The sequence below is a fragment of the Lentinus tigrinus genome (genome assembly GCF_003813185.1).
Source record: "Lentinus tigrinus ALCF2SS1-7 unplaced genomic scaffold L226scaffold_5, whole genome shotgun sequence".
In the NCBI taxonomy this organism is placed as follows: Eukaryota; Fungi; Basidiomycota; class Agaricomycetes; order Polyporales; family Polyporaceae; genus Lentinus; species Lentinus tigrinus.
The window spans coordinates 1,412,293-1,435,162 of NW_027137914.1; the positions used below are offsets into that span (position 1 = coordinate 1,412,293).

General features: G+C 57.0%; 8 protein-coding genes across 8 annotated transcripts; 3 read left to right on the forward strand and 5 right to left on the reverse strand.

Moving 5' to 3' along the window:
• Nucleotides 1–3,031: 3,031 nt before the first annotated feature.
• Nucleotides 3,032–6,948, reverse strand: L226DRAFT_297676 (uncharacterized protein). Its single transcript, XM_067673679.1, has 9 exons — nt 6,280–6,948; nt 4,553–5,993; nt 4,454–4,503; nt 4,030–4,365; nt 3,751–3,963; nt 3,472–3,692; nt 3,304–3,412; nt 3,095–3,250; nt 3,032–3,036 (listed from the first exon to the last, which is right to left on the reverse strand). Exons 1-8 carry the CDS (start codon nt 6,864–6,866, stop codon nt 3,193–3,195), a joined length of 3,015 nt encoding a protein of 1,004 aa, XP_067539159.1. The 5' UTR covers nt 6,867–6,948; the 3' UTR covers nt 3,032–3,036; nt 3,095–3,192.
• A 128-nt stretch (nt 6,949–7,076) lies between these two features.
• Nucleotides 7,077–7,740, forward strand: L226DRAFT_531928 (mitochondrial 54S ribosomal protein bL34m). Its single transcript, XM_067680170.1, has 3 exons — nt 7,077–7,123; nt 7,175–7,581; nt 7,636–7,740. The coding sequence occupies exon 2, from the start codon at nt 7,183–7,185 to the stop codon at nt 7,564–7,566; it is 384 nt and encodes a 127-aa protein (XP_067539160.1). The 5' UTR covers nt 7,077–7,123; nt 7,175–7,182; the 3' UTR covers nt 7,567–7,581; nt 7,636–7,740.
• Nucleotides 7,741–7,827: 87 nt separating this feature from the next.
• Nucleotides 7,828–10,894, reverse strand: L226DRAFT_610474 (uncharacterized protein). Its single transcript, XM_067686157.1, has 3 exons — nt 10,738–10,894; nt 10,032–10,675; nt 7,828–9,973 (listed from the first exon to the last, which is right to left on the reverse strand). Exons 1-3 carry the CDS (start codon nt 10,768–10,770, stop codon nt 8,104–8,106), a joined length of 2,547 nt encoding a protein of 848 aa, XP_067539161.1. The 5' UTR covers nt 10,771–10,894; the 3' UTR covers nt 7,828–8,103.
• Nucleotides 10,895–11,160: 266 nt separating this feature from the next.
• L226DRAFT_610475 (uncharacterized protein) lies at nt 11,161–12,164 on the reverse strand (the record flags this gene model as incomplete). The annotated part of the gene is made up of 5 exons (XM_067686158.1): nt 12,088–12,164; nt 11,749–12,031; nt 11,438–11,698; nt 11,252–11,375; nt 11,161–11,197 (listed from the first exon to the last, which is right to left on the reverse strand). The coding sequence occupies exons 1-5, from the start codon at nt 12,136–12,138 to the stop codon at nt 11,161–11,163; spliced, it is 756 nt and encodes a 251-aa protein (XP_067539162.1). The 5' UTR covers nt 12,139–12,164.
• Nucleotides 12,165–12,184: 20 nt separating this feature from the next.
• On the reverse strand, nt 12,185–13,614 carry L226DRAFT_503158 (Diaminopimelate epimerase-like protein). Its single transcript, XM_067677921.1, has 4 exons — nt 13,494–13,614; nt 13,338–13,438; nt 13,166–13,278; nt 12,185–13,116 (listed from the first exon to the last, which is right to left on the reverse strand). Exons 1-4 carry the CDS (start codon nt 13,581–13,583, stop codon nt 12,251–12,253), a joined length of 1,170 nt encoding a protein of 389 aa, XP_067539163.1. The 5' UTR covers nt 13,584–13,614; the 3' UTR covers nt 12,185–12,250.
• A 1,506-nt stretch (nt 13,615–15,120) lies between these two features.
• L226DRAFT_568210 (manganese peroxidase 1) lies at nt 15,121–17,000 on the forward strand (the record flags this gene model as incomplete). Its single annotated transcript, XM_067684144.1, has 14 exons — nt 15,121–15,243; nt 15,307–15,350; nt 15,404–15,440; nt 15,501–15,509; nt 15,571–15,629; nt 15,696–15,709; nt 15,763–15,804; nt 15,865–15,943; nt 16,002–16,296; nt 16,353–16,497; nt 16,565–16,740; nt 16,801–16,840; nt 16,903–16,927; nt 16,988–17,000. 14 exons carry the CDS (start codon nt 15,121–15,123, stop codon nt 16,998–17,000), a joined length of 1,101 nt encoding a protein of 366 aa, XP_067539164.1.
• Nucleotides 17,001–17,578: 578 nt separating this feature from the next.
• Nucleotides 17,579–20,681, forward strand: L226DRAFT_481458 (eukaryotic translation initiation factor 3 subunit 8; the record flags this gene model as incomplete). The annotated part of the gene is made up of 6 exons (XM_067676931.1): nt 17,579–17,903; nt 17,987–18,222; nt 18,276–18,485; nt 18,535–19,047; nt 19,102–20,284; nt 20,341–20,681. 6 exons carry the CDS (start codon nt 17,579–17,581, stop codon nt 20,421–20,423), a joined length of 2,550 nt encoding a protein of 849 aa, XP_067539165.1. The 3' UTR covers nt 20,424–20,681.
• On the reverse strand, nt 20,389–22,521 carry L226DRAFT_481461 (UDP-3-O-glucosamine N-acyltransferase; the record flags this gene model as incomplete). Its single annotated transcript, XM_067676932.1, has 8 exons — nt 20,389–20,681; nt 20,739–20,842; nt 20,899–21,119; nt 21,197–21,471; nt 21,526–21,701; nt 21,758–22,223; nt 22,278–22,396; nt 22,445–22,521. The coding sequence occupies 8 exons, from the start codon at nt 22,519–22,521 to the stop codon at nt 20,569–20,571; spliced, it is 1,551 nt and encodes a 516-aa protein (XP_067539166.1). The 3' UTR covers nt 20,389–20,568.
• Nucleotides 22,522–22,870: the final 349 nt, after the last annotated feature.

The window sequence follows — 22,870 nt, forward strand, 5'->3', positions numbered from 1 at the left end:
TGGGTTCTGCTGACCTACAAGAGACTCCGGATGATACTGTCACCTTCAACAAGAATGCAGGGTCCACCGTAGATGACCTTGTTCTTGAGACCATTCTCCTTGATGTATGACATAATGGCAGCATCCTCTGTGCCAGGTTGGAGCCAGATTGCTGGGACATCGAGCTCCTTGCGCTTTCTCGAGGATGCCAAGGGTAATCTAACGCTCAGTCAGCATGGAAGCACGGAAGTAAGGCGTGTCAGATAAGAACAGTATGTTAGGACCGTGTGCACAAGTCAAACTCCAAACAGAAGTCTGAAGTCCAAAGTCTGAAAGTGCACAGTGAGTGAAGACTTTGGTGAAGTTATTGACCAACGCCTGAAGATGCATTGATGTCTTCAATTTGCGGAAGTCTGACAAGAGGCTCCAGAGTTTATACTGGAGCAAGCTACAAATAAGAGAGTCAAGCAGAGAGTTAGGACCAGAGACGAGACAGAAGTCGTGAGACAGAGGTGGAGGTCCAATGGAGAATCGGATGGAGTTCAGACGGAGGTTGCGGGGTAAGCCAGATAGATTGAGTTCTGAGTAACTGGGTAGTCGAAGGACAAGTAACAAGATATCAAAACTGAGAAACTATTCGACTGTAAGGTATGTCTTATATACCAATATCTGAATGTCTGGTCGGAGTCCGATAGGAGTAGAGACAGGAGGCGGAATGCGGATGTGACGAGGTGGAAGCAGACAATCAAGCCCTATTAAGTATAAGTAATGGATACAACATCATAATGCAAGCAGATGACAGGGCAGATGTCCAGAAGGAAGCAGAGTCTGAGTGGATGTCCGAGTAAAGCATGATGAGTAGAAACGAGGATGATGAAGTCACAACTAAAAAAGGGGGCAGAGTTCAGAGGTAGTCCTATCGGGGTTGTGGCGGAGAAGTGGCGGGAATGAGGGACTTGAGCACGGGATGTGACACTCAATATGCATGCGACCGAAGATGTCATTAGCTGACATTGTTCTGAGAGAAGCAAGAAGCAAGAAGCAAGAAGTTGATAAGGTAAGCTTAGAGTTTCGCAGTAGCATAGACTTCAGTTAGAACCCACAGGGCTCATAACCTGTTGGAGTTCACGCACACACAGACACAGACACAGAGAGAGAGAGAGAGAGAGAGAGAGAGAGAGAGAGAAGGAATAGAATATGATATAGATGGCGAGCATAGCGAGCCCGTACATATACAACCAAGTCATAAAGCAATCTACTAATAGTAACACTGAAGTCTGATTGATGTGACATTAAGCTGAGAGTGAATTAGATACAAAGTATCATAAGCTGAGAATGAAAACAGAAAGGTGACAAACATAAGTAAAGAGACCAATCAGTAACTAAGAAAATGGCCATCACTGGGAAATAGTCCTGTCCCTTCACACAACACCAACACCAGGAGGCTCACATCTGGAGGGGTGTCATGGACTCATCTCTCCGGACGGACAGCTGTCGTAGAAAACATCAATTGCGCCATTGGTGTGCACGGGTGCGACAGCGACCGCAGAAATGCTGCCGCGGACATCCTGAGTAAGTTCATCACAGTGCACGTTCAGCACATGCGCACTGTGAGATAGAAGCGGCTGCGATACCCGGGCAACACGAGAAGACCTGCCCTAAATGCGCCTGGTCCGTGCGCGGCTCCAAGAGTATAAGAAGGTTTGGCTGACGGGGTAGCAATTCATACTTACCTTGATGGCACAGGCCCCTTCATGTACCTGGGTCTGTGGGCCGTGGGGGCCTCTCATAGTACGGCGACCCTGACCTCAGGGGGACCTTGCGGTTTGTACGGGCTTCGGCCCGTGCACCGTCTCAATATTTCCCTGTCCCGCTTTGGCCCTCGGGCTGGGTGGGCCGCTTAATTTTCGCTCTTCCGCGGCCCTAACCCTAACCTTAGTACCATTATATCTACCATTTCCGGCAATAACACCTACTAATCTCCCACCGTTCGGTGACCGATGCATGGCAGAATAGAGAATCTCATTCTGAAGTAGTACTCATATAGGGTGTAGAGGTATATCTGAGCCCTTTGGGGACAACATCATGGGGTATGTAAGATAGAACGCAACCACAGCACGAACCTAAGTGCTGCAACAAGAATAGACGACACCGAATCAATGAATGGGTTAACGCACATGAAGTACAATGCAGCGATTATGATGGGGCCAGAGACACGAAACACGAAAGGATTGGGGTAGCGATGCTTTATGCAGTGTGTGCAGAACAAGCGATCAAATGGGTGAGAGGGATGTTTGGCTACAGTTTGCTGGGGCTTCTGCGCTGTGTGTATGATATGTATGGGACGATGGCCGATACGAACAAATGCGAAGGGAAGGGTCCATTAGGCAGAACACCATATGAATAAGGGTGAAACCAGGAAAGCAGGTAGATAGCGGAACGGACCAGGCGGACAGAGAAGCAAGGTAATTAGAAGACATCGAGCGAATGTGGGCAGTTCGCCGCTGAGTGCCCGCGCTCCTCGCAGTCCTCACAGATCAGCTCCGACTCGTCGTCGTGGCGCCTCGATGCCGAGCTCAGCGCACTCGCACTCGGAGGCGCAGCGTCCTCCTTGAGCAGGTCGCACGTGAAGATGTCATGCCCTGGCCGTTCGCAGATCTCGCACACCTCCTCGCCCGCTTGGCCAAGTGTCGACGACAGTGTCGACGCCACGGAGGACGGGCGATGGAGGGGCTCCTCGGGAAGCTCGGTCTTGGAGGATTTCTTCTGATTGCGCGCGAGCTTGTCCTTGAGACGTTCGATTTCACGTTCGAGCTCGTCCTCGCGATAGATCTGTGCCGCGCCGTTACTAGGATAGTTTCAGGGCCGAAATGCAGTCCACGCACCTTTGACTCGATGAGCGACTCGAGCTCGCCAATCTCCTTGTTCAGCTGTCGTTCAACGTCAGCGCCGTGATAAAACGATGTTGAACAGGAATAAGATACGTACATCGTGCACTTGACGTGCGCTCTTCATCTCGAGATCGGCAACCTTCTTGCGCAGTTGCTCCACCTCAGTCTGGCAGCGAAACGGCCCGTCGGCACCGCATTATGGACCAGATAGAACATATACGCACCTCGTATTTGGCCTTGAGATCCTTGTAACTGCGCTGCAGCGCCTGAATGTCATCCAATGAAGGCGTTGCAGGTGTCGAAGGTGGGTTCTCGCCCGACATTATCGCTTCCTCGCGCGCAAGGCTCCGCTCGACGTCTTCTTCGAGAACCTTGAGCTCCTGTGCGGTATTAGGGTCGCGCCAGATACAATATATCGCATAGGAATACCCACCTCACGGAGCTGCTCCGTCTCCGAGAGCAAGAGCTTGTTCTCGGACTCGAGCACCTTGCACCGCTTGGCAGACGCATCGTTCTCCTTCTGCAGCTGTTGCACGATATGCCTGTATCATGATATGCGCCCAATGAGCTGTGCACAGCAACAACACAAACGGATACGCACTTGAGACCGGTGATCTCATCCCTAGCGACGGAGAGGTCATGCTTGGAGGACGGAGAAGTGGGCGTCTTGAGCTCATGCCCGTTGACGGAGCCTTCGCGGTTGAGCTTCTTGCGGATGGTATCCAGCTCGGCGGTGCGCTCGTTGGCAAGAGCCCGCAGCTCCTCGACGATAGCACGCTCGTCCGCAAGCTCGGCCTGCGTGCGCTTGAGCGATTGTTGAAGCTGATAGGCAAGTCAGTGCCATGTCGAAACGAACATAGTGATATGATCGGAAGCCTACTGTCTCCCTGTCTTCCTGGAGCGAGTGGAGCTCGTCCTCAAGGGCATGCATGTCGGCACCGCCGGACGACTGTGCCTTGGACTGCGCAAGCTGGTGCTTGAGCTCTGCAATCTCCTCCTGGAGCCGTGCACGCTCGCTGTTCGCCCGCGGAGCCAGCTCGTTGAGCTTGTCGGAAGAGGCATTCGTGGCGGCCGCAGCCAGCCCCTCAAGGTCCTGCACCGCATAGTGAACCTGCTCAGCCACGTACACCTCACAATACTCGGAAAACAGGGAACTCACAGCAATCTCGTTTCTGAGCGTTTCAATCTCCGCTCGTGCGTTCTCGAGCGCAACGGTGTTCTCCCGGAGAGCCTCCTCGAGCTCCTCGACACGAATACGGGCTTTCTCCTCCGACTTGCGCACAAGGTCGATCTCCTTCCGTCCTTCAGCAAGCTCCTTGCGGATCGTCTCCTCCCGCTCCTTGTACCGCTTGATGCGGTCGTGCACTGCGGCCTCCTCGCGCTCGTTCGTCGCGCGGGTGTCCTCGATGTCATCTTCGAGGGTGGCAATCCGCTTCTGCAGGTGCTGCACCTGCTCGCGGAGCATCTCGTTGTCGATTTCTGCAGCGGACGCAGCCTGTCGGGCGACAGTGCCGGGGGATACAGGACGTGCCTGCGCCTTGAGTTGCTCCTCCAGGGACACGATGAGGTCTTCGAGCTCGTACCGTTTGGTGTCCGCCACACTGAGCCGCTCCTCGTACAGAGCGACCATTTCCTACAGCCAGCCTCAGAACAGGGACTTCTCGAAGCATACATGAACGCACCTGGCCGGCCCTCCGCAACTCGTCGATATGGGCATTGAGGTCCCTCCGCGCGTCTTCGAACTCCGTGGACACCGCCGTCACACGGCTCTCAAGCAATGCAATCTCAGCGTTCTTTGCCTTGATCTGTGCGTCGCTGTTGCTCTGCTCGCCAGCACGCTCGTCGAGCGCCTCCTTGAGCTGCGTCACGAGGGTCTCCTTGTCCTCGAGCTTGTGCTGTACGTCGCGGAGTTTCGTCTCGCCTTCGGTGCGCACCTTCTCCACCTCGTTCTTTGCCTGCTCGGCAGCGCGCTGCAGCGCCTCCATCTGGGTGGTGCGCTCAGCGAGAGTGCGCTCCGCCGTCCGGGCTGCGGTCTCCAGCTCGGTGACCCGGGAGGCATTCCGGTCTCGCTCTGCGACCAGGGACTCGATGCGGGAAGACGCCTCGCGCTCTGCACCCTCGGCGCGCGTCAGCAATCGCTTGTTCTCGTCCTCGGACGCGACAAGCCGCGCCTGGAGACGCTCGACCTGGGTCTGCAGCTCGAGGACGTGAGCCGAGTCTGCGGTAGACACCCGTGAATCCGGGCGAGGACTCGACGGCGTCTTGCTGGAAGAAAGAGCTGCTATGCGCTCTGAGATGAGCTTGTTGTTCAACTCGAGATCGGACATAAGTGGAGCATCCACAGGAGTCTGTGGACCGTTGAGAGATACCGAGCGGCTGGATAATGTCGTGTTGGAAGGAGAAGGGGGAGGAGGCATGGCAATTGCGCTAGGTATCCGGGCTCGCGGGGTATTGCTAAAGGAAGGTCGCGACTTTGAAGGAGTTGTGGATGTCGGCAGGCCCATGCCAATTCCGCTCGGTCTCGACCCAAGGGCTTTAGGCGTATTGAACGGAGAGTTACGTGTAGGAGAAGAGAGTTGTCGAGGGGGTTGTACCGGTGAGCCGAACCCGGTTGGTCTCGTCGGGCTCATAGCACCGGCTGCTCGCTTGGGACTCCCTGGAGTAGTTCCTGCGAGCTGCTTCGCGGTCATCCCGACGTACTTTGCGGCTCTTGAGCCGGGCGTGATATTAGTGGGCATATTGGTAGTTCGAACCGGTGTGACGAGACCTCGTGCCGTGCTTGCTGAAGGTCGGGGTCGTGCGGAGGGTGTTTGCAGACTCGGCGTCTTGCGACCCATCGATGCAGCTGGGGTGACCCGTCCATTGCTTATGGATGGTGTTACTCTACCGTTGGATATCGACGGCGTCACTCTACCGTTGGATATTGATGGTGTCTTTCGACCGTTGCCCATAGAAGGGAGTGCGGAGGGGGTCATTCGACCGGATGCGGAGAAGGAGGGGGTCATTCGTCCGCTACGTACGGACGCGACTGAGGATGGACGTGACATTCCCACCGTTGCAGCGGACAGTTTCGTGGAAGCCACGAAGACACCGCAGTTGGGTGGACAAGTGAAGTATTGTTTGCTAGAGGGAAATTATCAATACCATCATCTCCATCCACCACCTCACGACAACACATGACAAGGTCGAAACCGGGTAGAAAACCTAGTCACTGATAGGTCCAGGCTCAAGATTAACAGGCCACAGAGCCAGAGGGTATGAGACATGATGCATGAGTACAGACGCCAAAGATCAACGTCGCGAAGTGTATGTCAATCGCGTCGCTCGACGCGTGAACTTCGTTTACAGAGGCTTCTCTTGCAGACCGAGCCCAGTGCGAGTCACCAGATCGAACAAGCAGAGTACTCACCCTGCAACACTCCCATTATTCTTGCCCTTGCCGGCGAAACCGCCACTGAGCTCGACACCGGCCCACATCCCCGGCTTCCCGTCAATTTCGCCAAGGTACCGAAGGATACCTTCGAATCCAAGCGACTCGATCCGGACATTGTCGCCCACGTCGAATCCGCGCCCAGCGCGACTCGCGCTCCGGGCAAAGACATCGGATGTCCTGCTCGGGGGACGCGTCAATGGTGCCTTCGCGGACGGGGTCCGTCCCGCGCTCACCGCCGACGACGAGGACGCGGAAGAAGAGGGTCGTATGCCCGCGCTGAGTGATCGGGCGCCATTGAACACGGATGAGGTCGAGCTGGATGGTGAGAGCTGGGAGGAGGCAATGGAGATATCACTGGTGCGTGATCCTCGGTGCTGCGCGGGGTCGTTCGCGCGGATCGCGTCTTGGAATGCCCTGGCGGCGTAGTCGTCGTCCTGGCCCGCGACTGAGGGCCTCTGGCCAGCGGACGAGGTAGATCGGGGCCTGAGACCTGGCGTAGGGATGCTGCTCTTGCCTGGGGTCGGGATGGCGGACATGCGGCCTTTACCTGGGGTGACGGACATCGTAGAAGAGCATGAGATGGCGCAGACGGAGCTGCCGACAGAGGGAGGTAGATATTAGATTTGCAGCAGGGAACGCGAAGAGAGAAAGCTGAACAAGGATGCCTGCTGCCCTTGCCCAACTTGGTGATCGCGATCCTCGGGGTCGCCGCTGCGCGGTGCCTGAGGTCCTGTTTCTGTATTCGCTATGGGCGCTCCCTGCTCTCTTCGTGTCCTTGACGGTCACGCACGCTCGCGGCGGTACAACCTGGGTAGATCCAGTGAGTTCACTTCAGTCTGAAGGCGATTTGTGAGTGCTGAAGAGGCCGCAGAAAACAAAATGCCACGAATACCGCCTTCGCTCGCTCGGTTGCTCACCCGTCCGCCGGTCCTCCCAGCAGCGGTACCACGAGCAACTTCCTCGAGCTCGTTCGCGTCGTCTCTCGTGCCCCTCAGGCCCATTCTCCCCTCGACGCTTCCGACCTCTTCCCTGCTACGCGCTCTTCCTAGCCTTCTGTCGCGTTTCAACCCCATGCCCTCCATCGCCTCCTCGGTCTTCTCGCCCCTGCTGCAAGTACGGCACACCACGATGGGCCAGGAGTACCAGCCCTCGCAGCGGAAGAGGAAGCGCAAGCACGGCTTCCTTACGCGGAAGCGGAGTGTCAACGGGCGCAAGATGCTTGCGCGGAGGAAAGCGAAGGGCCGGCTGTACCTGTCGCATTGACATGTGGGTTTGCTTGTGAGTGTTACTGCCTCCCTCCCTACTTATCTACACACACTCATGTATACGTAGTGATGAATAGAGGTCTTCCATGCTGCTATAGCGTATCGTATATTCATTCCCACATAATGTCATAGCCCGTTCAACCGCATGACATACGTTCGTGTCTATACCCGCATAACGGTTTCGACTCATACAGGTCAGTACTCACCAGTGTGCGTTTCAGAGGCCTCCAGCAGCACGCATAGCACCCTTCATGAATATGAGGCAGGTATGATAGATGTGTGTATAGTCAACACAATACTAGGTACAATCCAGTCGACACAGCATGCAGATGAAAATGCAAACGAAAGCGACTGCACACCATGCGAATCAAAGCATAACGAATCCCCTCCATCAAGACAGCGAAAGGTTAACACCCTTGCCGGTAATCCCACCACGTCCGCCACCGGCCACCGCCAGCACGGACCTTGGCGGCAGAGTTGACGCACCTTGAGCCTACTTGGCTCAAATCACGAGCGACAACCAACAACGCTGAACTCAGGCATGCACGCTCGGCCTCGAGAACAACGGCTCAACCGCAGGCGCAGAAACAGGCGGGAACATCTCCGTCCCATCCTCGCCCGCATCCCCCACCAGCACGCTCTCCTCCTCGTCCATCTCCGCCATCGTCTCCAGCCCCGCCCCGCTGTGCATCGCAAGGAATCCGCGCTGGATCGACGCCACGAGCGCAGAGATCGGCGTCTGCTCGACCTCTGCCCCGCGCCGCTGCGGCCGGTGCGCCGGCGTGGGGGTGTGTGGTTCGTTGATGTCGAATGCGGGTGCGGGAGGGGCGAGGCCCGACTCTGAGTGGGGTGGTGCTTGCGTGCCCTCTGCGGAGCTTGGCCGGGACGACGGGAGGGGTACGTCGGAGGGTGAGAGTGGCTTGAATGCCGGTGCGGGTGGAAGAACGGTCTCTTGCTTGGGTGACAGCGGCCTAAATACGGGGATGGGTACGGGCGCCGCGACCTGCTCGGGAGCCGTTGGAAGAAGGGTGGGTGCTAGGACCGGTGCGAGAAGAGAGCTCTCGGTGGTGTCCAGGCAGATGAGCGGAGGCGGGGACGGCTCCCGCACAACGACTGGAGAGACCTTAGGTGTGTCAGGGAGCGGGACCTCCGCTGGAGAAACAACGTCCACGGTCTCAACAACCTCAGGGACATCAGGCGACGAACGGGTCTTGCTCGACGCCTTCTGGACTTCCTTTGTCGAATGTTTCGAACTCGCCTTCGCGTGCATGCGGTTGGTCTTGTCCCGCATCGTGACAGTCGGCGCGGGACCGTGACGGGAGGCAGCCCCAGGAGCAGCAGCCGCGGCCGCGGTCCTCGACGATGGCCTCCTCTCCCGCTCCTTCTCCTTCTCCCGGTCCTTTACTTGGACCTTCTCCTTCTCGCGTTCCTCCCTGGACTGAGTCCTAACCCGACGCTCGTCCTTCTCTTGCAGCTTGTCCGCCGTCCGTGCCCTCGAGCTCGCCGTACCCTGCCCCATCGACGCCGACGCGGTCCTGCCGAGTCTCGGAGCAGGAGCACCGGCAGCTGTGCCCCTCGACGACGCTCCCATCGAGGACGCAAGCTTCTTCACCCGAGCAGCCTCGTCCTTCACGACCGCCGCAGCCTGCAGGGGCACCGCTGGCGTCGACCTGCTCGTGGAGATGACGCGCGGGCGGATGGGCGGCTTCGACCCCGCTGCAGGTGCCTTGCCTTTCTCTACTGCGGGCGGGGCGGGCTCGGGCTCGGGCACTCGGAGGACGCGCCGTGCGCCCCCAATAACCCGCTCCTTCTTCTCTGCTCCCGTACCATCTTCGGAGGTGGTAGGCATGAACATGAAAGGCCGGATCGGTCCTGTCCGTGCGGCGTTCGTTGACGAGCCCGCCTGTACTAGCTCGGGCCTGAGGACGCGCTGAGGGCCCGATACGGGCCGGTCCGAAGGTGCATGGGTAGGGAAGTGCAACTCAGTGGCAGACATGGGCCGCTGTGGGCCTGTATGCGCCGGGATGTAGTCGGGGGGTGGCATGTTGACCTTGAGCCTCCTTGGCTCCTCGCGCACTGGCCTGCGGGGCCCATTGTCGTGCGAAGTGGAGGATGTGACAGGGGCAACCTCGGGCGTGGGTGCTCGCAGCGGTCGCCTCGGAGGTGCTGCCTCTGCCGTGGTGTGTGAGGTGGACACGGAGCGAACGTGCTTGCTCGGACGCTGGGCGGCGGCTGTGCTAGAAGAGGGTTTCGACGAAGTAATAGCGCGCGATTCGCTCTGAGTAGACCGAGTGGACTGTGAAGAGGTCGGACGAGAGGGTGGTTGGGAGCTGGCGGCAGGAACAACGGTAGTAGCCTTGATGTCGAGATACTTGCGCGTCCTCGGGGTGAGTGGCTCAGTGAAGCTGACACATTGTTCTCGTTAATGCCCAGCACCCTCCGTTCAGTGATGGATGTACTCACCTACGCAGCCGCTTCGGGAGCAAGATCTTATACGCCTCGAAGATCTTCTTGCTCACCTTGCGTACATCCGCACTTGCATCGACGGCAGTGGAACGGATGACCGCCTCGATCTCCTTCGCCCGGCTCTCCTTCTCCAGGTCCGGGGGATTATAACTCTTCATGCACAACATCAACGTCTCGGCGGCGGCGAGCCGGAGCGACACCGACTTGTCTTTGATAGCCTCGGCCGCATAGTGGATGATCATGGGGCCCTGTGTGTACTCAACGAGCGCAGCAATGCATGCCTTGGCGCGATTGAGGAAGACCTTGTTCGTCCGCGTGCATAGTGTGAACAGTGTCGGGAGGTAGTGGGGGATCAGCGGCTCGAAAGCGCTCCCGAGCGCCGTAACGGCGGTGGTTACGAGGTCAGTCGCAGTCCCGGAGAGTCGAGTGCGTTCAGAGTTAATTGCGGAGGTTATGGGGCGAGCTAGAGAGCGGAAGGTGGCGACGAGGTCGTCGGGATAGTTGTTGGCATTGCCGTTGCAGAGCGCAGCGAAGCGACTGAGCGCGTTTGCTATCGAATCCCACGTCTCCTCGGTCTCTGTGACAGACAGCGCATCTTGTATGGATGCTAACTCGTCGTGGAGATGGGAGAGGGTGTAGCACTGATGTCGGGCGCGGTCTTGAGGGACGAAACGGGGATTGGGATGATGGTTGACAAACTCACCTCGATGGATGTTAAAGGAGCTTTTGGAGGCATGTACTTGCAATATACAATCCCTTGCAGCTATGTGCCTGTGTCAAAATCGCTTTCAAAGGAAGTGTGGACGTGACAGGCAAGTGAGAGGTAGGGTGAGTGAGAGGGCAGACGAAGGACAGATGGTCGTGGCTCAAGCCGCCTAGCTTGCAATGCGTTCACAGACGCCCTGGTTCAATACACAATATCACGTGACCGCGGCGTCGTGTTCCTTAGACGCCGAGTCGGGATAGGCAATCATTGGAGTTCTGGCGGTGAATGCATGAACGTTTGAACACTGGTTTGATTCATGAAGGGAAAGGAGACGTGTTTTCATATCGAATAAGCTAGCAATACAGTACATGTGTGATATCGTAAAATAAAGTCCAGCATCCCAGGTTGTACAGCAGTTACTTAGTGGTGCTTTGCACGGTAACGCTCAGCAAGGAAGCTACGAATTTTATCAGTACAAGGGAACCCAATACATATGGAGGAATGCACCTACCCTTCTCCAGTCCAGAGCGTCAAGAGTCCAACGGACACTGCGGAGACAATACGTCGGTCCCAGGTGGGCCTGTCCCAGTTGGTGTACGAGAAGTAGCCAACGGTGCCAAGGATGCCCGCATTCACTAAATTTGATGTGCAATCAGCCAATGCTACAAGAGATCACGACACTTGTGGAGCTACTCACAGACACCGAGGAGGCCGCCAAGAACACCAGGACGGAGGATGTGCTCGCGGGCGGCGCGGTAGAGGGCCGCCCCCTCCTTTTTTGCCTTGACAGCCTCTCGCTGACCACGGGGGGTCTCGCGGTACTTCTCTGCGGCATAGCTCTCAGCTCCGAGGAGCGTCAAGGCACCAGCGACCGCGGAAGCGATGGCACGGGTGTCGCGACGAAGATGGGGCTTGGTGTAAAAGCTGTATGCGGCACCGGAAACCAGACCCACATTGACTGGTGAAAGGGGTTAATAGGAGGTCACACGACATAATGAACACGCGTACCGAGCCCAAGAAGTCCGCCAGCGACAGCAGGATGGAAAAGGTACTGCTTCACAATGTTATACAGATAGAAGCCCTCCTTCTCTACCTCGTCTAGGTAGCGACGACGCTTGCTGGGAGTCGATGGAGCAGGGGCGGATGTATCAGGGGGAATGTCCTGAACGGATGTCGCCGTTGCGGGATGCTCCTTGAAGTCAGGGGCAACGACGTTAAGTTTCGCGGCGTCGTCGGCGATGTTGTCCGCGCTCGGGGGCTCTGTGGTGAGGAGGGCGGGGTCGGGATGGGGCTGGTTAATGAGGTTAGGACCCTCCCAAGGCGGTGGGAATCTGGAGGAATAGATACCTGTTCAGAGGGAGGGGGCGCGTTCTGAGCAGCAACGGAAGCGTACGACATGGCTGAGGAACGGGGTGGCAGATGGCGATGGAAGGCGAACTTGGATGGGGCGCGACGCCTCATATAAGTAGGCGTAGACTATGACATCATCGCTCGCTTGCCGCGAAGTACGTCAGAGCACAAAGCCGGCGCGTGAAAATTCGTCCTCCACGGTGAATGCGCAGGCGCCGGTGTAGAAGGCCCTGCCCTCGACGCGCACCCGCTCGGCCCCTGCGCCGCTCCCCACGAACGCCCCCGCCTCGCCGCCCCGCCGCGCAGAGAGCAGCGAGTCGAAGCGGACCCGCTCGCGCTCCCCCAGCAGCCCCTTGGCCCGCGCCAGCGCAACCCGCGCGGAAACACCCGAGCCCGTCGGCGACCTGTCCACCTCCTGGTCTGCGAAGAAACATACGCCCAGTCGCCCCTCGGCCAGCCCACCCAGTCCAGCCCTGCCCTCGCCGTCGTCCACCACAATCACCCCATACAAATACTCCAGGTCCTCCGCAAGCCCATGACCTCGGAACAGTTCCTGCTGCGACCCGACAAGCTCCTTGATCACCGCCGTCGCCTCGTCCAACCGCTTCATGCCCACCTGTCCCTCGCGCACCCGCTCGAACCCAAGCTCCTTCTCCTGCACGATCACGTAGAACGCCCCGCCGTACGCGACATCCACCCTCACTGCGCTCTTGCCGGCGACACGCAACTCTGGCCAACGCAATCCGTCCGGCACCTCGACCACCACGTCCGTAGCTGCCGCGAAGCTCCGGACGCTCACGAACTGCACCTCTCGCTCCGGGTCCGACCGCACCTTATCTCCCTCGCGAACGCACGGAACGCTCACGTCCACCACTCCGCAGGGCGCGTGCAGCCGGATCTTGCTCTCCCGTCTTTCCTCGTCGAACAAGACTTGCTTGCGCCTCGGAAACACGGAAAGGTCCTCCGTGTCCACCAAGAATCGACCTAGCGCAATGCTTGCGTGTCCGCACATCGTTGAGTATCCCTCTGCCTTAGCCGTGAGCGGGTGCGTATATGCGTTATTGGTCGCTCCTACCGTTGTGACAGAACAACACCCCGACGTCTGCCTCACCACTCCGCGTCTTCTCTGTTTCGGGTACGATAATTGCGCCGTACATATCTCTATGCCCCCGCGGCTCTTGCATCAAGCTGGAACGTGGTGTGGTCTTCAGCGTGTAAATCGAGCAATCAACTAGTCCATGCTATACCATTGCCTGATGTGGTCCAAGTGTTCGCGTGCATACGCTCTCTTCTCCAACAGCGTGTCTCCGTGCAGCGGCGGATATCCTTGCACGACTATTCTCGTCGGCTGCGTACTTCAGTCAGCCTGGTTGGCCACATGTCAAGGTGTGCAATCTGATCACCTCTCCGCCAGTGTGCATCTCCACTGTCTTGATGACAGTCGTGCCCTCAAGAGAGTACTCTCCAGACGAGATCTTCGCGTGCAGATCCATGGCTCTGTGGAGGATAGGTGGGTAATCGTCGTGATTCTCGAGGAGTACGCTACAGATACTTATGAGTTATATATGAACGGCCGGTCCGACAGCTCCGCGAGATATCGACTCCCGATCGACTCCAGGGTGACTCGGTGCTCAAGTACATAGTCGCGATCTCGACGATCGTGGTGACCCTACCCGTATCCATCACACTACACTATGTGTCGTGGGGCCAGCCGCGCCATTATTCGGGCTCTTCAGATAGTGGTATGGATCACTTCAACTTCGGGTCCTCTCAATCCAGACTGACACGGATTATTTGGATCAAAGTAGACGGTTACGGGCAGCGCACGCACCCCCCTCAAGCTAACACAGTGACCCGCATATAGCATGAATTTATGGTGTTACGTACAAGTACACGCAGCTCCCTCCACAACTGACTGACAGTGATTCAAGCCCTACAAAGAACAGTGCGAGTCGGATAACGCCGTTCAAGGTAGCTCTCATGGGAAGCTCGTGCGTATATTCGGGCGGTCCGAGCACCAACTCGCACGCACTTCTTCCGAACCCGGCCCACCGGCCTCAGGTGCGCTCTGCTGTTTTCAACACGCCTTCCGTGCGAGAATTGTTGATCGCACCTGTTGCCGTCGATTCCTCTCATGATGCCGGGTAGCATCCCATTCCATACCCACGGACATGGTGCAGTGACGATTCGTTACACACCGCCGGGATAGCCAAGTTCGGTTACATCGGTTTCTACCCACTGGGTCGGCCAAACTTCCCACCTCCGCAGACATGGGTAGCCAATAGCCTTTGGTGCTTTACCATAGATGTCAGAACCCTCCCCCTTGATCCGAACCCACCACAGCGTCGCGGGCTTTGCCAAGATACAAGATGTACAGCGGTTACTGCACTTCCTCCGGAGCCTCGTGTACCACTAACCTCAGTGCTTTGAACGGCTACCGCTGCAGTGGAGACCGGCCGGGCTCCGCTTCACCCTCGACGGAGAACCCAATGCCGAGTTGTTCACCTGCCCTTACCGCCCTCGCTTTCTACCGCTCCCTCTCACCGTCCAACCTGCCAAGGTAGGACAAATCAACATCACCTGACGTTCCGTGCGATGCTCAAGATCTATACATACGACGTTACAAAGCCGTCGACCTGACAAGAAGACACTCCATCCAATGGACAAATATTACTACAGGTCTCCTTCCCGTGGTTATGGGTATGTACCTCTTGGAAGACACTTGACGCACTCGCCGACTAACTTTTTCCGCACGGTTTAGCCTTCCTGGGCGTTCCCTCGTCGGACATTTGAGCGCGGCACCGTGCATGTCTGTGCCGGTGCCTTCAAGGCCAATTTCCATGCTCCTGCGAGCGAAAGCCACGACTCAGGGGTCGTGAACAGTCGGGAACAGGGCGTCAGACACAGTATAAAACCTGGGGCTGGTTGGGCCTGGTCCTGCAGTACTCCTCACAGAGTCTCTGAGAGCAAGCAAGCACTCGATCCTCCAGCGGACCCTTCGGCTCCTCAGCAACAGCATCAGTAGTCGACATGTTCTCCAAGACGCTCCTCGCCATCGCTGCTCTCGCCGTCACCGTCGCCGCTGCCCCTAAGGGTGGCCCCAATGGCGGCCAGGTCTCGTGCAAGCACGGTCGCAAGAGCGCGAACGCTGCGGTTGGTGTCGATTCCTCCTGCCGGTTGGCCGTCCGACGACGCTGATGATGGGGATCCCAACAGTGTTGTGTTTGGTTCGACGTTCTGGACGACATTCAGACGAACCTGTGAGACTTCTATTCTGTGTTATGCTTGCTTTGTCCGCTGATCACCCCGCTAGGTTCGACGGTGGAGAGTGCGGAGAGGAAGTTCATGAGGTGAGCAAATGAATGAGGTGCGATGATATCTCACCGCCATTGACTCGCTATTTCACGCAGTCGCTCCGTGTAAGTACATCATATCGTTGTAGTATATGGTAGGGAGGTTTGACAAGTTGCCCGAACACAGCTCACCTTCCACGATGCCATCGGGTTCTCTCCTGCTCTTTTCGCTGAGGGCAAGTTCGGGTGCGTCGTGTCTTCTCCATCTCTACCTGGAATCAATAGACTGACTGACATAACCCTTCTCAACAGTGGCAACGGCGCTGGTAAACGCAATTCCTTTTGGTAAATTTGTGTATGAACTGACTGGAACTTCTAGACGGCTCCATCATGTCCTTCGCCGAGATCGAGACTGCCTTCCGTGAGTTAATTATATGCGGTCTCCACTCCGACAAACATACTGACACATGAATGCCACAAGACGCCAACGGTGGCATTGACGACATCGTCGAGACTCAGCGTCCCTTCGCGTTGGCCCATGGTGTCTCCTTCGGTGACTTGTGCGTATTATCCCGACATCTCCAACCACACTTGAACTCATCCACTGTCCACCTACAGCATCCAATTCGCCGGTGCCGTCGGCGTGTCGAACTGCGCTGGCGGCCCGCGCCTGCAGTTCCTCGCCGGTCGCAACAACGTCACCCAGCCGTCGCCCGACCTGCTTGTCCCGGAGCCGTCCGACAGCACGGACACCATTCTCGCGCGCATGGGCGACGCCGGGTTCAGCCCCAGCGAGGTCGTCGACCTGCTCATCTCGCACTCCGTCGCGGCCCAGGACCACGTCGACCCGACCATCCCGGGCACGCCCTTCGACTCGACCCCCAGCTCGTTCGACTCGCAGTTCTTCATTGAGGTCAGTGCGGTGTATGGCGAATGTAGGCAAACGTGCTGATGGGTGAAAACGTGCAGACTCTGCTGAAGGGCGTGCTCTTCCCCGGTAACGGCTCCAACGTCGGCGAGGTCCTCTCGCCTCTCGCCGGTGAACTCCGTCTCTTCTCGGACGCCGAGCTCGCTCGGGACCCGCGCACCGCTTGCGAGTGGCAGTCGTTCATCAGTGAGTCCCTCATTGCTTCTCCGCATACTTACGAAAAGCGTCTGATACGATGTGCGTGCCTGCGCAGCCGACCACGCCTCTATGGTTTCGAAGTTCGAAGCGGTCATGTCGAAGCTGGCAGTCCTCGGCCAGGACCCGAGCACCCTCGTCGACTGCTCTGATGTCATCCCCGTCCCGGCCAACTCGCAGCTCCCGCCTCCCATGCTCCCGGCCGGCAAGTCCCTCGCAGACGTCGAGGCTGCTGTGCGTTTTCTTCCTGCTGAGTTCGTGATGGATTTGCATGCTTACGCTGCCTGACAATAGTGCGCCGCTACTCCGTTCCCGGCCATCAGCGTTGCTCCCGGTAAGTTGCTTTGCACTGAATATGGGGACTTTCAGCTGATTGTCTGCATGCTGGCTCTCCAGGCCCCGCTACCAGCGTTGCCCCGGTGTAAGTGTCCCCTCCCCGGCTTTCATGAGCTTAAGCTTGACACTAACCACTTTGCTTCAGTCCCCCTTCCTAGTTCCGGGACGGAGTCCATTCATGGTGTCGTGAGGGAAGTGGCCTGCTCAGAAAATCGAGAAAACGTAGATTTTTGCTTTCTCCTGGGACTGTCATAGTAGACGTTGTAACACGTTGACGTGCTTGCTTCGTTTTGTCATGGGAACGCATACGGATGTGACCTGACTGTGAATGCATATATATTGGTTGTTGTTCTGAATCAGTTTGTCGAGCCTATGCCTCATCGAGCCCTGGAAGGTGAACGGTTGAAGAGTTACCTACGACTGTGGAAGACTGAGGGAGTTTGTCGCGCATAAGCGCCTAGGCGGGCGTCGGGATTTGCCTTTTATGCTTTCCTCAGATGTGCTTATCTAATCTCTCTGGACCCAGTCACGCCCAATGCCGAAACCTAATTTTTTGTGCAGCGTTTCCCGCCTTTGCCGCAGCGCACTGCTCTGAGTCTTATCGTCCTCGACGAACTCACCGCCGACACACTCTCTGCTTGTCGACTACCAAAACTAACTGAGCACAATGTCTCGATTCTTCCGTGCCGCCGGCGATTCCGATTCTGACAGCTCTTCCTCTGAGGAGGAGGAGCTCATGTCCAGCGACGAGGAGGGTCCGAAGCAGGCCGCACCCGCAGCTAAGCCCGCCATGTCCCGTTTCTTGAAGAGTGCCGGCGATTCCGACTCGTCCGATGAGGAGTCGTCAGAGGAGGAGGAGATGAGCAGCGATGAGGAGCAGCAACAGGCGCGGAGGCCAGGAGGGCGATTCATGCACGGCGCGTCCTCGGACGAGGAGTCCGACGAAGACCAGAAGCGGGTGGTGAAGAGTGCGAGGGACAAGCGGTTGGATGAGATGGAGGCCACCGGGAAGGTGATGGACAATGCGCTCAAGATCAATGACTGGGTCGCGATCTCAAACGGTACGCACATCCTTGGTTGTTTATAATGCTCTCTGCACCCGTTTCGTGTGTGCGGGTCTTACAATGTATGCTTTCGCATCTAGAATTCGAGAAGCTCGTGCGCATGGTACAGAGGCAGCAAAATGTTGCGGAGCCCGTGCCTCCGTTTTACCTTCGGACGTTGATTGACCTCGAAAAGTCGGCCAACGCTGCGGTGACGAAGGACAAGGAATCGAAGAAAAAGATGAACGCCAGCAATGCTCGTGCGCTCACTGCTGTCAAGCAGAAGGTCAAGAAGGTCGCAAAGGAGTTTGAGAGCGAGCTCAAGCGCTTCCAGGAGGTGAGCTCCCGCACGTAACACCGGCAGTGACGGGCGACTGACATGTGGTTTAGGATCCCGAAGGCTTCGAGCGTGATTTCCAGGCAACCTTCGTTTCTGAGGCCCCTGCCCCCGCGAAGGCAAAGAAGGCCAAGAAGGGCAACGACGAGGAGGATGAGGATGAGGAGTTCACCACTGTCGGCAAGGGTGGCAAGGCTATTCAGTTCACCCCCGAGAGTATCTTCAAGAACCTGCAGGTCGTACAAGAGGCCCGTGGTAAGAAGGTCAGGACCTATCTTTGGTGCCATAGCTTGCTGCTCACACAAGACGCAGAACACCGATCGCGCGGAGCAAATCCGTATCCTCGAGAAGCTGCTGGAGGTGGCAGTGACACCATACCAGCAGATCCGCGTACTGCTGGCCTTGATCGCTTCCCGGTTCGACTACAACTCGTCCGTTGCGACACACATGCCCGCAGAGCTCTGGCTTTCCGCTCAGAAGGAAGTTGACCAACTCATCGCCATCGTCGCAAAGGAGCCCGCATACTCGATCCAGGAGATCACCGAGGATTACGATGACCTTGCGGAGCGCTCGCCAAAAACCGAGAAGGATGGCATTGTACGCATCCGCGGTAGTGTCATCAGCTTCGTCGACCGTCTGGACGACGAGTTCACGAAGAGCTTGCAAAACATCGACCCCCATGGCACCGAGTACGTGGACAGGCTAAAGGACGAGAAGGGCCTGTACTGCACGATCTGCCGCGCACAGGCGCTCTACGAAAAGACGAAGCAGGAGGACCCCCTTGGGCGTGTCATCATGCGCCGCCTGGAGCACATCTACTCAAAGGTATGCGAGCATGACTTCTGGTAGTAGCCATACCACTCACCAGAATCCGGACAGCCTGATCCTGTCGTCCTTGCGCTCGAGGCCACCGTCGCCACGAACGATCTCAAACCTTCTGTCGTGCTCTCAGATAGCCAGACCTCTTCCCTTATCCACTCCCTCTGCGTTCATCTGTACAAGTCCGGCAACTCCCTCCTCCGCACGCGTGCTATGCTGTGCCATATCTACCACTACGCTCTCCACAACGACTTCCACACCGCACGTGATATGCTCCTCATGTCACATCTGCAGGAGTCCATCCACAACGCAGACGTCGCAACGCAGATCCTCTACAACCGCACTGTTGTCCAGCTCGGTCTCAGTGCATTCCGCTGCGGCCTGATCAAGGAGGCGCAGGCGACGCTCCAGGACATCTTCGCTACCCAGCGTGTCAAGGAGCTGCTGGCACAGGGAGTCCACCAGCAGCGTTACCAGGTTCTCACACCCGAACAGGAGAAGGCGGAGCGTCAGCGCCAGCTTCCCTTCCACATGCACATCAACACGGAGCTTCTTGAGGCTGCCTTCCTTGTATCGAGCATGCTCGTCGAAATTCCTCTCCTTGCTAGCATTGACTCGGAGGAGCAGAAGCGCAAGGCGATCTCCAAGCCTTTCCGCCGTCTGCTGGACTTCGCTGACAGGCAAGTCTTCACTGGGCCGCCGGAGAGCACGCGCGACCACATCATGCAGGCGAGCAAGGCGCTGCAGAATGGCGAGTGGGAGAAGTGCCGCGACCTTATCCAAAGCATCAAGATCTGGAGCCTCATGCCCGAGTGCGCGGCTGTCAAGGAGATGCTCGCGAAGCGCATCCAGGAGGAGGGTCTCCGGACATACCTCTTCACCTACGCACCGCACTACCGCACTCTCTCCCTCTCCCTCCTCGCGAAGACTTTCTCCCTCTCTCTCCGTTCGGTCACATCACTGGTGTCGAAGATGATCTGGACAGAGGAGCTTGCAGCCGCTCTCGACCAGTCCGCAGGCGTCGTCGTGTTCAACCGGGTCGAGCTTACGCGCACGCAGCAGCTTGCGCAGACGCTCGCCGACAAGGTGAACGCGATGGTAGAGCAAAACGAGAAGTCGCTCGACCAGAGGTTAGGCGTGAGCAACACCTGGAACGACCGCGGCGACGGTGGCAAGGGCGACAAGCGCGGCGAACAGACACAAGAGCGGAATCGTCGCGGGGACAGGACGCGGGGCGCTCGTGGTACGTCTTGATTTAACTCGTTTGAAGAAACGTGTAGGCTCATATGTTACCTCCAGGGGGCGCTCGTGGTGGACGTGGTGCACGGTTCGCTCAGGGTCTCGGCTCGCAGATGGCGGGTAACACGCAGAGGAACCGGTGAGAGCACGCCCTGCTGTGGATGTTTACGATTCGCCTATGGATACATCATGATCTATATATCGTTTCTGCTGTGCGCTCGCATGTCGACTTCTTGTACTGTACTGTTGTATCGCTAGCATACACACAGTCATATGTGAACATATCGTTTAGTCATCGCTCTCTTCTTCGGTCGACTCGTCCTCGTCTCCCGAGTCTTGGTCTTCGGACGTCTCGTGTGCTGCCCAGTCGGAGACCTCGAGCTTTTCGTTCCTTGCGGACTCTGTAGGGAAAGTTGAATGAGCGGCGTCGCTTCTAATACGACTTGAATACTGCTTACCTCCTGGGCTGACCTCGTATCCTGGCTGGGTGACACAGCGAGACATCTCCGCCTTCGCGCCAACCTTCGTATACACCCCGAGGATACATCCATCTAGCTTCGCACTGTTTACGCTCAGGGTCGAAAACTACAACAGCCACTGTAGCAACACTAGACTCACCCATCCGCGATGACACAGTGGTCGAGGATGACGCAACCCACGATCTTGGTCATCTTGCCAATCACACAGTGCTGCCCAATGACGGAGCGCTTTATGCTTGTCCGCTCATCGACGCGTGTAGAGCGGCCGATCATGGAGTCCGCGGAGATCTGTGCCTTCTGGTCGATGAGCGACCGGTTTTCGGGGTCGGATGGCAGAGTATAGCTCGTTTGGCCGAGGAACTGCAGAAGATGGTACATCGGTGGAGAATGTCAGGTACCGCGGCAAAAGTAGGAGAGAAGCAGTTCGCTGTACGTACGAAGCGGTTGAGCTCGAGGTATGTATGGAGGTTGTTCGCTCGAGAGGCGAAGCCGGATGACGAACGGTGGGCGATGAGGCCGACGCGCAAGCTGGGCTCGACAGCGTCTTCGTCCTCATTGTCTACAGGTGAGGGAACCACAGATCGGAGGTGCTCGTCGTCGGCATCGGCATCCTCGGATGAGTGGCGAAGATGTTTGTGTTGTGTTGGGAGGTGCAGCGTTGAATGCTTCAATGCCGGCCCTTGGAAGACGTTGTTCGTCACAGGACTGAGGACTGAGCGAAACTACCTCGTTAGTACAACGTCATTCTACAGAACTTGATGCGCACTATTTCCATATTTCTCCCGTCTTGTTCGTTGGTACTGCGGTTTACACAGCCAGGGGATGAACTCCTCCTTTAGCGAATCGAGGTGCGACTTCTCGTTGAGCACATCCAACACAGTCCGTTTGCAGACGTAGACGTGGGAGTCTCGGAAGCTCGACGACAATTTTGTCCGTGGGTACCTTAGCAGTGAGATGAGCTATGTCTGCAGGGATCAAGCCAGCCTCCGAGCACTCACTGGGTCAGAAGGCTCATCCTGAACTCAAACTCTTCACTGTTCTTGTCAACGTCGTCGGGCGTGTCGACGTACAACAATGTCCCAGAACGCTCATCGAAGACAATCGGGACATTGGAGGGAAGCATGCCCCATTCTTCAGTTGTAGCGCCCTTGTCTGGACGACCAGCCTCGTAGAAGCATACAGTAGCTATTGAGCCGTCGTACGTAGACTCCGTTCGGAACTTGTTGAGTACTTGATTCAGGCCAAGCGAGGGCGGGGGGACGAAGTCGCACGGAAGAATTATGAAGTCCGACTGAATGCGCGAAGAAAAGTGCCGAAGGAGAGCGCACGTTCCAACGGCCATGTCTTGAGACTGTTCAAACGTTTGTAGGTCGATTCGTAGGGACGGGAATGAGGAAGAGACGTCCGACTGGATGTAGTTGGACATCGCGGAGCGATGTGTTGTCGGGCATATGAGCAGAATGTCTATGGGAATGATAAAATTAGACGAGCCAGAGCGCACATAACTGGTGCACATACCAGTCACCCCGGATTGCTCTATCCAAGCAAGAGGGTACTCGATCATTGGCTTGTTCCCGATCGGCAAAAGTGCCTTGAGACATGGCTCGTCGCCGTGAGAGCCGGTCAACGGCAATAGTCTGTGTTCACAGTCAGCATCTCCTTCTGGCATGCCAAAGCAAACTTACTCGTTACCGAAGCCCGCGAGGACGACGGCGACAAACTCGCGCGGTACGATCTTGTTGGATGACTCGTCGAAGTCCATGTTAAAGTCGCTATGATTAAGAGGCGCCGGTACATCGGCCAAATCTGGAGATCTTGGCTGCACAGCTTTGTGTCATGCTAGTGACTCCTGCGACTACGCTGGTGGCAGGTGCATTTGATCATTGACCGCAGATATGCTGGTAGAATGCTGTTTGAAGTGGGTTGATAGAGGTATGTGATACATAGCACATGGGACCCAGAAACTGATTACATTATAGGTCACGGTCGCCGGACCCGCAAATGCTACTAGTAGGCTGGTCGTGTCTTGCCTGAGAACGACATAGGATATACACACAACTGGGGAAGGAATCCAACAGCTTCAAGGTCGTCTCTTCAAACGCTTCTTGCTC